Below are 12267 nucleotides of genomic sequence, written 5' to 3' on the forward strand. Positions count from 1 at the left end.
ACTTCAGGCATTCCTTAAGTAATTCCCTAAGGAAAAATACACAGTAGGTAATATCTTATTTCTTGCCTCACACTTTCATTCTCACTGAAGTTTTTGCTAAATAGAATTTTTTATTGAAAATCATTTTCCCTTAAAATTAAGAGTATTATTATCAATGTTGTTGTAGTTAGTAAGTCTCATACTGGTTTAGTTCTCATTCCTCTGGAGATAACCTATTTTCTATCCCTTTATCCCTGGGGTTTTGAAACTTCTCAGTGGTTTGTCTGTAATTTCTGTTGATTAGACATTAGGCCCTCTAGATTGAGCCTTTATTCTTATTCTTTCCTGGTCATATTTTTCATCTCTTTGTTTTCTATATTTTGGGAAGTTTCATCGACTTCTAACCCTTCTAGTCAGTGTTTTATTTCAACAATCATACTTTCAAGGTCTAAGACACCATTTTGATTGTTGTTTGCTTTTACTACATTTCACTCTTCTTTAGGATGCCATAGCTTCTGGAATTTCTTTAAAGAATAATTTCCCCATGTTTTCTTCTGTTTCCTTGAATTTTCCTTTTAATCAGAGCCAGTTTTCATTTGCCTATTTTGATCTTTCCTTGGATGTTAGAGTCAGGCAGCAGCAGCACTGAGTGGGAGCTCTGTGTAAATGGGCGGGTGTATAGAGTGGCCTGGGAGGAAGTGGAGCAGTTGTGCCAGGGGCTTTCTAAAAGAGTGTCACAATAGGCGAACTTTATTCTGGGAGTGCTGATAGATGTATACGCTACAGTAGTTCCTCCCAGTTTTTCTGTTTTTCTGCTTTCTTTAGAGCCCTCAGAGTTGTCTGGGTGATAGGTGACTGGGCCCAGACCATTCTCTGTGTATGGGCATAGTTGTTTACTATTTAGACCTGTGCCTTTCAGGACCCCGTCTCACTTCCACTCTCTGTGTTCCTGCCATATTCTCTCCTGGAACCTCTCCATAACCTGGAAGCTGAGCTGGCTTCTCTTGCCTTTCTTCATCTTTCAACTCTCATTCATCACTTTGCATCTTCTTGGAATTTTTTTTGAAATCTCCTTCCTTCAATAGTTCCTTTCCAATCTTATTGCTCTACTTTCAATTTAATAAGATCTTAGGAAAAAGAAGATGTAATATGCTTAGTCAGTCTACCACTATAGGCATACCCCAGAGCTACTGTGGGTTCAGTTCCAGACCATAAAATAAAGCAGATATCACAATAGAGCAAGTCACACAAATTTTTTGGTTTTCCAGGTCATGTAAAAGTTTACACTATACTGTAGTCTGTTAATTGTGCAATGGCATTGTGTCTAAAAAAACAATATACATTAATGTTAAAATAGTTTATTGCTAAAAGATGCTGAACCTTCAGCAAGTTGTAGAAGTATCATCGAAGATCACAGATCACCATAACAAATATAATAATGGGGAAGTTTGAAATATTTCAAGAAATTACCAAAGTGTGACACAGAAACACAAAGAGCAAATGCTGTGGGAAAAATGGCACTGGTACACTTGCTCAATGCAGAGTTGCAACAAAATCTTCAATTTGTAAAGAGAATGCAATATCTGCAAAGTGTGATAAAACAATATACCAGTACATTAAAATTTTTTTTTAATTTTTAGAATCAGATCTCCTCCCTTTTCCTTTGACTCTGAAGTAATACTATAAATGTTTTTATTTCTTCAGGCTAATCATCTAAGATACTAAACAGAAATATCTTTCTTTCAATAGATATATCTCCCCTCAAAAAGATTACCAGTGGGTCACAGTTTTGTAAATTCAATCATCTTTATTTATGATTTATCTTAAACATTAGTAACTTTTTTTAAAAAAATCACACTTTAGTCAAGGAATTGATATTTTATTTATTATTTATTGTTTATTATTCATTTTAAACTTGCTAGGAGAACCTAATTTAAAGGTTAGCTTTTTTTTGCAAATAACTACTCCTTAATTATCTTTCAACCATTGTTTTTAAAAATTGGAATAAAAAGATACCTTTTTACTCAATTTATCTGTCTACATTATCACACATAACTGAATGCTACCCACTGATGAATAGTTAATTCAGTGGTTTAGTGTAGAGATTAGAATCTGCCCAGTTAGAGAATATACTACTGCATTTGAGCTAGTTTGTGCTGAAACCCTGAATAGAGACTGAATTACTGGGATAGGAGCCAGTTGCCTTCTGCTAAATGAATTGAGTCCAGATGACTCTTCCAAAACAGTTGTATTTGCTTTTGCATCCAGCTCCACATTCCAGGAAAGGATTTTTAGTCATTAGGAAGTATATTCTGTTGACTCCAGTACAATTCACAATGGCTTCAGCAAATACTAAATGCAGTCCTTGCCTCTGGAGACTCCTCAGCATTTAAACTACCAACAGTCAATGGCCCTGGTTAGGTTTAATTTATCTGGCTGAGGTGCCACTTAACAGTTTCCTCTTAATTCACTGAGTTTACAAATGCAAACTGCCTAGTGTAGAGCTCACTACACAGGAAGTAAATTTAAGGATTCTCATTCTAACTCATCTTGAAGGGACCCCATGTGGCTCAATATAAACCTAAGTTTCCAGGTTAAATCACAGTAAATGTAACTTGATTACACTTAGTTACACTTAGTAATTAATAGACACATACTTGGGTTAAAAAGGAAATAAAACGCCGTTTGTTGTCTTCAAACACAGCAGTACTGAATGATTAAAACTGGAGAGCTGGAAAAAGATGTATCAGGCAAATACTAACCAAAAGAAAACTGAGATAGTAATTGTAATATCAGGCAAGATAGAATTTAGGTGAAAAACATGAAAGGGATAAGAGGGACATTTAACACTGATAAAAGGAACAATCTACTAAGACAGTATAGCAGTCATGAACTTGTGTGCACCTAGCACACTCTTCATCTACATAAAGCAAAAAAAGCTGGGGAAAAGCTGACAAATCTACAGCTATATCGAAGACTTTAAAACATCTTATTTAGAAATTGATAGAAAAAGTGACAGAAAAGGATTAACACAATTAACAAGTTTGATCACATAGCTAAATTGAAGGATAACTTTGCATCCAACAAAGAATATATAAAATTTTCAAGCACACATGAAAGAATTATAAAAAGTACCCCTATATGAAGCCATAAAGGAGGTATTAAAAATCCCAGAGCATCATTAGAAACCAACAATAGAGCCAGCTTTACACAGAGAGAGACATGCTTGGAAACAGAAAAAAATGATCTAAGTAATCCTTGAATTAAAGCACAAATCACAATAAAAAACAGTAAGCAAATAGAGCTGAACAATTTTGAAAACACTCCATGTCATGACTTACAGGATGCAACCATTCACTTCTTTGAGCCCTAGATGATTTTATTAGAAAGCAAGTAGACGTGGACTTAACACTGGCTTCTCATCTACTTCCATCTGTCTTCACTGTGATTCTTTCCTTCTATAATTGCTAAATTTGGTGGCTACAGAAAGTTATGTATATAGAAGACCATATATTTTTGTTCATGGGTTTCCTCATATAGACACTTGCATTAGAGTTGCTCCCCTGAGTTCCTTTTGGGCCTAGGCTTATTGCTTTAATAGAGAAAAGTTTTATACTACAGCTCCCTCGAATGTTCAGAATTTTTGTTTTGGGATGTACAGTCTTCCTCAAAAAGCTGCCCTTTAAATCAAGGGAACTATCAGGAAGCTTTCAGATACCGCTAGCAGCACACCTGACAAAGTGGCTTTAACAGCACTGGTTCTTTTTCTCACATAGGAAGTCAGAGATTGGCTGTTCCCTGTTGCTTCAGCAGCTCAGCAGTCAGGACTTTGGTTCAGCTTCTCATTGATTCTCTTGGCCTTCCCCTGACAATCACAAGATGACTGTAGCAGCTCCAAGTTTCAGGTCCCCACCTGACAAGCAAGGAGGTATAGGGTTTCTTTTTGTACAGCTCTTCTTAATCATGGTGGGAAATCTTTCCGGAAGCCTCAGAGAGACATCCTCTCAGGAGCCATTGACCCAGAATTGGGTCTTACTGGTAGCAAGGAGGAAGGGAGAATGCTTGTGAGCTAGATAGCTATCATTGTCTGCCAGTGTCCACCTTAAGAGTGAAAAACAAGTTTCAGAAGGTGATGATCCACTTTGTGCCCGTCCAAACTAAGCAACAAAGCTAGGGTTCTTTGTGGTGGGAGGTCATTTTAGGGGCAGTCTCAAAGGCCCATCACACCAGTGCCTCTGCCTGGGCCTCAGGTATGCACCCTGGGAGACTGCTAGAGGGAAAGAGGGGACACAGGAGTCTCCCTGCTCAGTCCACCCTTTCCAGATAAATACTTCCAATCTCAGTAAACACCCCAAAAGGAAAAGAGACATTTGTGTTTTTTCCTTTTTAAAAAGTAGGCAATTTCTTAGATAATTTTTGTTAACTAGACCTCAAGTGTTAGAATTGCTGTTGTATACTTTGAAGTTCAAGAAAGCACTTAACTTACATATGGTTGAATAACGAAGGGCAGTAGATATTTTATTTGGAATTCTTACCACCAGCTAAGATGGGCTTTTAAATAAAGACCCCTCTGGATTAGAGACCTTTGACGTATAGATTGAAATCATAACTGCTTTCATAGGATTTTGAGAAAAACAAGTCTATAGCAGCACCCTGACTGGACCAAACTGACATATACCCTGCCCGAATCAAATCTTATCCCCAAACGTCTGAGCCAGATGTCTGTCTGTCAAATGTGACCCTGACACCTACCCTGACCTGTGTGCAAGAATCATGTGAGAGATAAAAATATCTCTCTCCAGTTGCTTGTGGCAGCATTTGAGAGAGAGCTTGGAGGTGAAAGTTGGGCTGTGAAAGGTTGGAGAAAAGTAAAATAGTTACAATGAACTCTGTCTTGGAGGATCTTTGCCTGTGAGGAATCTTTCTCTTATCACTATGACTTTAAAGAACTGAAATTCTTTCTTACTAAAGAGGAGCCTCCTTCTAAGAAAAATGCTAAAGCCCAGTTTTAAATACTGATAAATACAGGAATATTTCTTTACTTTTTATCATAATCAATCATTGGTAGGATCACCTTAGATAGAATTCCCCAAGTAGATCCCCCAAGTATTAAAATAAAATTTGAAGGAAAATTAAGGAATAGTTAAAGCTATTACTGATTGGAAGTGATTTATTAGATTAATAGAAGTGAAAATAAGTGCCACTAAATTTCACTGTACAGATGGCAGCATTATTTGATTTACACTAAACTATAAAAATGCATCTATTTCATTAAGAAAAATGCTTTTATGTTTTTCCTAACTGCCTCTGACATAGAGTAAATAATGTATGTTAGTGTTGAATACAGAAGTTACTAAAACTAAAAGTTTTAAGTAAGTTATATTGTGTTGCCATAATATTATTAAGTTGATTTGTGCCCTTAAAATGTGAAGATTGTTTCCTTTTCTGCACTTTTGGTTTAGGGAGAAAAAAATATTGGACAGTGACTGCTAAGGAGAACTCTGTATCCGCTTAGCAGAAGAGAAGTATGAATGATGTCTTCTGTGAACCTCTGTGAATCTTTCCTTGTGCCGCCCCTGACCTCTCCCAACACCCCCACCCCTGGCCTCCTGCTTTCGAAGCCTGATAGCTCTACTCCCAGACTCTGTCAGTGGAGGCCTGTGGCAGAAGCACAGGTGACACATCTCAGGAGCTAATCTGAGCATGTTTGGGCTGCCTAGGATCAGAGTATGGAGTTGACTGTCCAGATGAGGATAGCCTGCCAGCTCAACCCACTTGTTTAGGCAACTTCATTGATGAATTCATGAAATACAGTCTAGCTAGTCTTAGGTGGCTGTGAAGTGCAATTATTTCTAAAAATGTAAAAAAGCAATTTAAATAAGAAAGGGTATTTTCCATTCAGGTAGACCAAAAGCCACATGGGGAAAAGAATGAGAATGGGGAAAGAAACAGGCATGTTGGTGAGAGAAAGTAAAAGAATTCCTTAACATTCAGAGATGAGCTGTGGAGGTCAAGAAAGTAAAGTGATTGTGTTAAGGGGGAGAGTGGTCAGACTGGTGAGGAACTGTGCTGAGTTTCTTTGGCAAGCTGGTTTTATGGGGTGAAAAAAATGAATGGACATAATATTCATTGGGGAGGGGGTGGTTTGGGATTGTATGTCCTGATTTTCATGCCAGCTCCACCTTCCCAAGGGGAGGAGGAATTTTTGTCCTTATTTAGTCTTGATCGGAAGTGTCACGGCGTTGGTGCATGATGCATATTTCTTACCTGCAAGGCTAATTTTATTGTAATGAGGGCATAATGAGCAAAGTGTCAGAGATTCCTTCCTTATCCCACCTTTCTTTGTCTGCCTCCAGGACAGTTGTCAACCCAAAATGTGTGGTTTCTTATCAGTCTGGAGGTTCCTGCTTTTCTTTGCCTGCTCAAGGACACCCCACCACCACCACCCCCGCCGTTGTTTACAAGATGTATGGTTTCCTACCATTTGGCCGGTGCCCCCTTTTCTTTGCTCATGTATAGCTATCTGTCTGCTCTAACAGTTAAAATAGAAATCTGAGAAACTTTAGATTAAAAAAAGTTAAAGCACACAGAAGCTTAAATCTCTTACTCTTTTGTAAAAATGAAGACTTATATGCCACTTGCTCTTTCATTTCAGTTATGCTATATTGTTTTGCGTTTATCCAGAGAAAGCATAATGCATGGAGAATATAAATTATTTTACTTAATATAGGAATATATAGACCTAGGTAGAAAATCAAAGGAATATGTAGTTTTCAGAATATAAAATAATATATACTTTCAAACAATCTTACCATTAAAAAAAAGAATTCCTTGATGGATAGTTAGCAAAAAATTTCAAAATATAGCTCACGCAAGAATCTAGACCTTTAAATTGGCTTTTATTGTTTCTATTCTTAAATATCTCTAAAGAACTTTTGGAGTACTTATTTAAAATTTTTGTTCATTCTGTGCAGACTTACTGAGTACCTACTATCTTTGGAAAGTATATTTGCCTTAATTTTTAATTTATTATAGAAAATAACATGGCAGTAGTAACAGGAAAAAGTTACCACAGCCCCAGGTATTTCCAGGGAAATCTTTCCCTTACCTCTCACCCCTTCTGCTCCTAGCAGAGATAGATAAACAAGTCAAAAGCTAAAAAAAGACATAACTTGAATCAGAAGCAAGGTGGATGCCTCCATAGATCAGAAACAGAGCAGAATTACAGAACAGGATGGGAAAATTGCAGCCTGTGTGTCCTTGGGTGGCTGATGGTTGGAGCCCTTGGATTAAGGGGGAGGCCAAGTGCTCAATGGAAAAGACACCAACAGCTGAGACTTTTAGAAAGACATGGGCCTAGGTTGGGAAAAGACATAGATGCGGTGGACAGTAAAGGATGGAGCCAAGGCATCTTCTGATTCCAGGGCCCATCTGCAGTATTCCCTATATTACCTTGGGACAGGAACCCTAAATTATGGCTTTAAGACCTGGCTCTAGCAAACATGGTAATGGCAGCATCACAAGTAAGCTCTTCACCAATTGGAATGTGAATTTACTTTAGGTGAAATGAATTTTATAGCATGGTCTGACAGATAACTTAAATATCTTCAGGATGTTCAAAAAGTAAACAGAGGAATAATTTCTATTTTTTTATTCTTTTTTTTTATTGAAGTGTAGTTTATTTACAGTGTTAGAATAGCTTCATTTTTAAAAGAACAAAAAACCATGGAAACAAAGATGTACATAATGGAAACAGATGGATATGTAAAGAACAAATAAAAATGAGCAATATCAGATAAAAAACGGACTAGAAATAGATAAGTCTAGCCTGGATGTGGTTGAAAAGAAAATTAGTAAATTGGAATAGAGTGAAAATTTCACCTGTAATGCACCAGAAAGACACAGATCTAAAAAAAAAAAAAAAAAAATTACCAAAGGGCTAATGGGAGATACAGACTATATACTACAAAGACCTAACCACTGTAAAAAGTTGCCCCCTCCCCATCATTCTCTGTCAATCACATGCTCTGTGCATTTCTTTTTATATTTATGTTTTGTTGACTGATGCTTTACTGAGCTCGTGCAGGGTGCTGAGCTCTGATCTGGGCATACTGTGTACAGAGAGCCAAGAACTGAACTCTGTAATTCATACCTCAAAATATCTTTAGTATAACTGTGGCCTTGATTATCTTGCTCTGTTTAGCCAGTTTTGCAGTGGTGAGAGACAGGGAGGAGATGAGAAGAATCCTCCCTCCCTAGAGTATACTCTGCTGTTGTTGGTCTGTGACGCAGAGGAAACACTGGTAGGACCCTCACGGGCCTGGAGTCCGCCTGAGCTGTGTCCTCTTGTTTATTTCTGTTTTACAAATTGCCCAGGAAGATTCAGAATAAGACCAGCAATGCAAGCAATATTAATGTGTGATTTTTTCTTTTTCACTCTTCAGGCTGGAGTAAAAGGGACATTGGGAAGATTAGTTGGAATTTTTGAGGTAAGCCTGTTAAAATCTTCGGTGCAATTGGTATCATATTAATAACCACATAAACCTTTATCTTAGTCCATTCAGGCTGCTGTAACAAAATAGCATAAACAGTAGAAATTGATTTCTCATAGTGGCTTATACACAGTAGAAATTGATTTCTCAAAGTTCAAGAAGCTAGAAATTCCAAGATCAAGGCGCCAGCGGATTCATTGTCTGCTTAGGACCCACTTCCTGGTTCATAGACAGCTGTTTCTCTCTGTTTTCTCACCTGGCAGAACAGGGAATGTCTCTGGGGCTCTTTTATAAGGGCACTGATTCCATTCATGAGGGTCTTCCGTCATAACCCAGTCACCTCCCTAAGGCCCCGCCTCCTAACACCATTACCTTGGGGATAAGGATTTCATCATATGAATTTTGGGAAGATGTATGCATTGTCCACTGCAGTCTTAATCTAGGAAAGATGCCATCTTTGTTTCACTTTGTTTTCAAAACAGTGCAGCATCAGCAGAGAATAATGTACTTTCTTTTTTAAAATCCCATGATCTCAAACAACTAGAATTATTTTTAAGAATTGCTTTTCCCATCCTTGCCTCTCTTCCTCTTCTCCAAAAATGTGAGGAGGCATAGACAAGTATAGAGGAGACAGTTGGAAAATAGAAGATAAGTAGCTATAGCAAAAGAGAGAGAAGCAAGAACATAGGCTGGAGTTGAGATTTGGAGAAAGAAGAAATGAGGGAATGAAGATGAGCAGGGTTAGTAGGAGAGGGGGAGATGTGTGACATAATCAGCTTACTTGCATTGATGGAGCCCCTGCCCATCCAGTCTCTTCTGTTCTGATGTTCTAGCAAGTTAAATTTACTTTGGTGCCTTTTTCTCAAGGGGTCCTGAATCCCTCTCTCAGTATTCCTGAGAAGTTGCACTTCAGGGAAGAAGGAAAAAAGAGAGTGGTGAAGAGCGCACCCTCAAATTCAAGTGTGGCATATTTTGAATAGGCCAGCTGGCACTATTTCATATCTGATTGTAGGACAATAAAAAGTAAAAGGAATCCTTGTGTCTGAGCTCTCTGGACTTAAGCATAAGAGTGTGTTTCATTTATGTAACCTCAGCTCTGTAAGGAAAAACCCTTTACCCTTCTATCTTTGCCCTTCAGAACCAGGAGAGGAAACACAGAACGTATGTCTATGTGCTCATTGTCACGGAAGTGCTGGAAGACTGGGAAGACTCAGTTAACATTGGTAAGTCGGCCCCTGATAGCCTCCAAAGAGCTCCTCACACCAGCCCTTGCCATGCCATAGGTCATTACCCAGAACCACAAACAGGAGCCTGATAAAGAAAAGAAATAACAGGGGAAGGGTATAGCTCAAGCAGTAGAGTGCATGCTTAGCATGCACGAGATCCTGGGTTCAATCCCTGGCACCTCCTCTAAAAATAAATAAGTAAACTTAATTACCTTCCCCGCCAAAATAAATAAACAAACAAAACAAAACAAAACAAGAAAAGAAATAACAGAAGGATGTGTTTAAACGGGCATGTCCATTTTTGAATTTGTGAAAGGTAGTATTTTGAAATGTTTAAAAGGAAGCCAAAGTTGGGTTGCACATAGTCAACAATTAGAAACATGGCTCATAAAAATAAAGCATGTTGTTTCTAAAACCAAATTGGATCCTTCTGAGCAGATAATTGATGAAGGCCTCCACAATGCGAGGCCTGCTGCTGGCCGCAAATCCCAGACGAGAACAAGACCTTGGCTGTTCCTTGTGATACATATTCATATTGTTGGAGAAAACTGTTGGTTTGACGATGTGAGCCCCTCTCTCCAGAGTCGTATAGTAGGTTCAGAGTAGTGAGAGTAGTTTCCAGTTATATTCATGTAACCCTTCGGGTACACCCAGCTTTCTCCTAAGGAATGGTTTCCTTTGATCTCAGATCATTATTGTGTGTATATCTTTTGAGCTAAAAATTGAGGTGATTAATGGTTGGCTCATGGTCTAATCTTTTAGCTCTGAAGGAAAGTATATTCTAGAAAAGTGTAATATTAATTTCTATTATAAATTGACAAACCAATAAAATTCACTTGCCAAACCCTCTCCCTTTATTGCTAGTATGTGCTTTGCCACCATACCCATCACATTGTTGATCTGGATATTTCATAGCCCTTCAGCTTTTAATTGCTTTGTATTTAGTAAGAATGCAATAAGCTTGAGTATAGATAATTCAGTGGGGATGGGATGTATTAACAATAGATTCCTTGACAGCCAATGCTGGGGCCTGAAAAAGAGAGAGATCAGTGTGATGAGGCCCTGTCCTCAAAGTACGCTGTCGGATGGGGGTCACACACTTGTAATACTGATTTTTAAGGTACAATTACTATACTAATATCCAAATAAGCCTTGTACTACCACTTCTGAGAATTGACCCTAATGAAATGATCTAAAATATGAGGAATAAGTTTATAAGCCTTCCTTCAGATGAGCCTTCATCAGATGAAAAATTGGGTCTTGAATGTACAACTCAGCAAATGATAAGGTCCATTCATCTGATGGAATGTTATGCAGCTGTTACACATACACATTTGAAAGCTATATACCATGGGAAAGTGATTATGAAACCGTGTTAGTGAATGAAAACAGGGTATAAGATTAGATATACGCTAATTAGAGCTACATTCAAATAGAAATTTGAAATGAAAACAAAGATGAGGTACTGGTTTTCACCTTAAGAATTGGCGATGATAAAAAATCATTAACAGTACTGGCAGGAGTGTGGTGAGGCCAGCATCCTGACACACACAAGCAGGACTGGGGATTGGTACAGCCTTTCCGGAAAGCACTCTGACAGTATATATCACAAGCTCTGTAGAGTTCAAATGTTCTTTCTTATCATCTCAGTTCTAAGGATCTTTCCCTGAGAGTTTAAAAAAAAAAAGATTTTTTGAATTGTAGCATTATTTATAATAAATAAATTTCAGACTAGTGATGTCTAATGATAGGGAAATTGTTAAATAAATGACATTACATGCGTGCTAGATATTATGATGTAATAATGCAGCTATTAAATGGCATACTTTTTACAGTAGAGAAGAGTGCTGAAGAAACTAATGTGAGGTAGAAAAGAAGCAATAACAATAATAATAATAATAATAATAATAATAATAATAATAATAATAAAGCAACTCTTACAGCATGTACTCTGTACCAGGTATTGTTCGAATGCTTTACACATTAACCCTCACAACAGACTTGTGAGATAGGTACTATTTATTATCTCTGTTTTATAGATGAGGAAAGTGGGGCACAGAGAGGTTCAGTAACTTGCCCAAAGCTTCACAGCTCATTAGAGCCAGTGATATGATTGGAGGCCAGCATATTAGCTTCAGTGTCCATGTTCATAAGAACAACACTTCATCGGAGCCTCTGAGGATTCGGAGCACCTTAAAGCATGATCGTAATTATAGTTGTTCAATTACTGTGTCTTTGCAAATAAGACGAAAGAAAAGCAAATGCAGTAAGGTATTGAGAGTGGTTATTTCTGGCTTATAAGATTATGGGTAATTATCTTATTCTTTATGCTTTCTTCCGTTTTCCCAATTTTAGCCCAATGATCTTTTGTTACTTCTGTAAGAAAAAAAAAAATAAAAGATTTTAAAACATGCATTTGAAAAAAAATTAAGATACACTGAAAAGTTAATAGTAATTGTGTTGGGATTATTTTTTCCTCTTTTTTCTTTTCTTTTCTTCTTCTTTTTTTTTTTTTTTTTCTTTAATGGAGGTACTGGGGGATTGAACCCAGGACCTTGTGCATGCTAAGC

At 37.6% G+C, this 12267-nt stretch overlaps 1 protein-coding gene across 1 annotated transcript in view; it reads left to right on the forward strand.

Moving 5' to 3' along the window:
* NUDT3 (nudix hydrolase 3) overlaps positions 1-12267 on the forward strand; it is an 89719-nt gene that overhangs the window by 68494 nt on the left and 8958 nt on the right. Inside the window, exons 3-4 of the mRNA XM_072945220.1 lie at positions 8424-8468; positions 9610-9694. Of these exons, the coding sequence (XP_072801321.1) occupies positions 8424-8468; positions 9610-9694 (130 nt within the window). The remainder of the gene's footprint in view (positions 1-8423; positions 8469-9609; positions 9695-12267) is intronic.

This window comes from Vicugna pacos, chromosome 20, assembly GCF_048564905.1.
Source record: "Vicugna pacos chromosome 20, VicPac4, whole genome shotgun sequence".
Taxonomy (NCBI): domain Eukaryota; kingdom Metazoa; phylum Chordata; class Mammalia; order Artiodactyla; family Camelidae; genus Vicugna; species Vicugna pacos.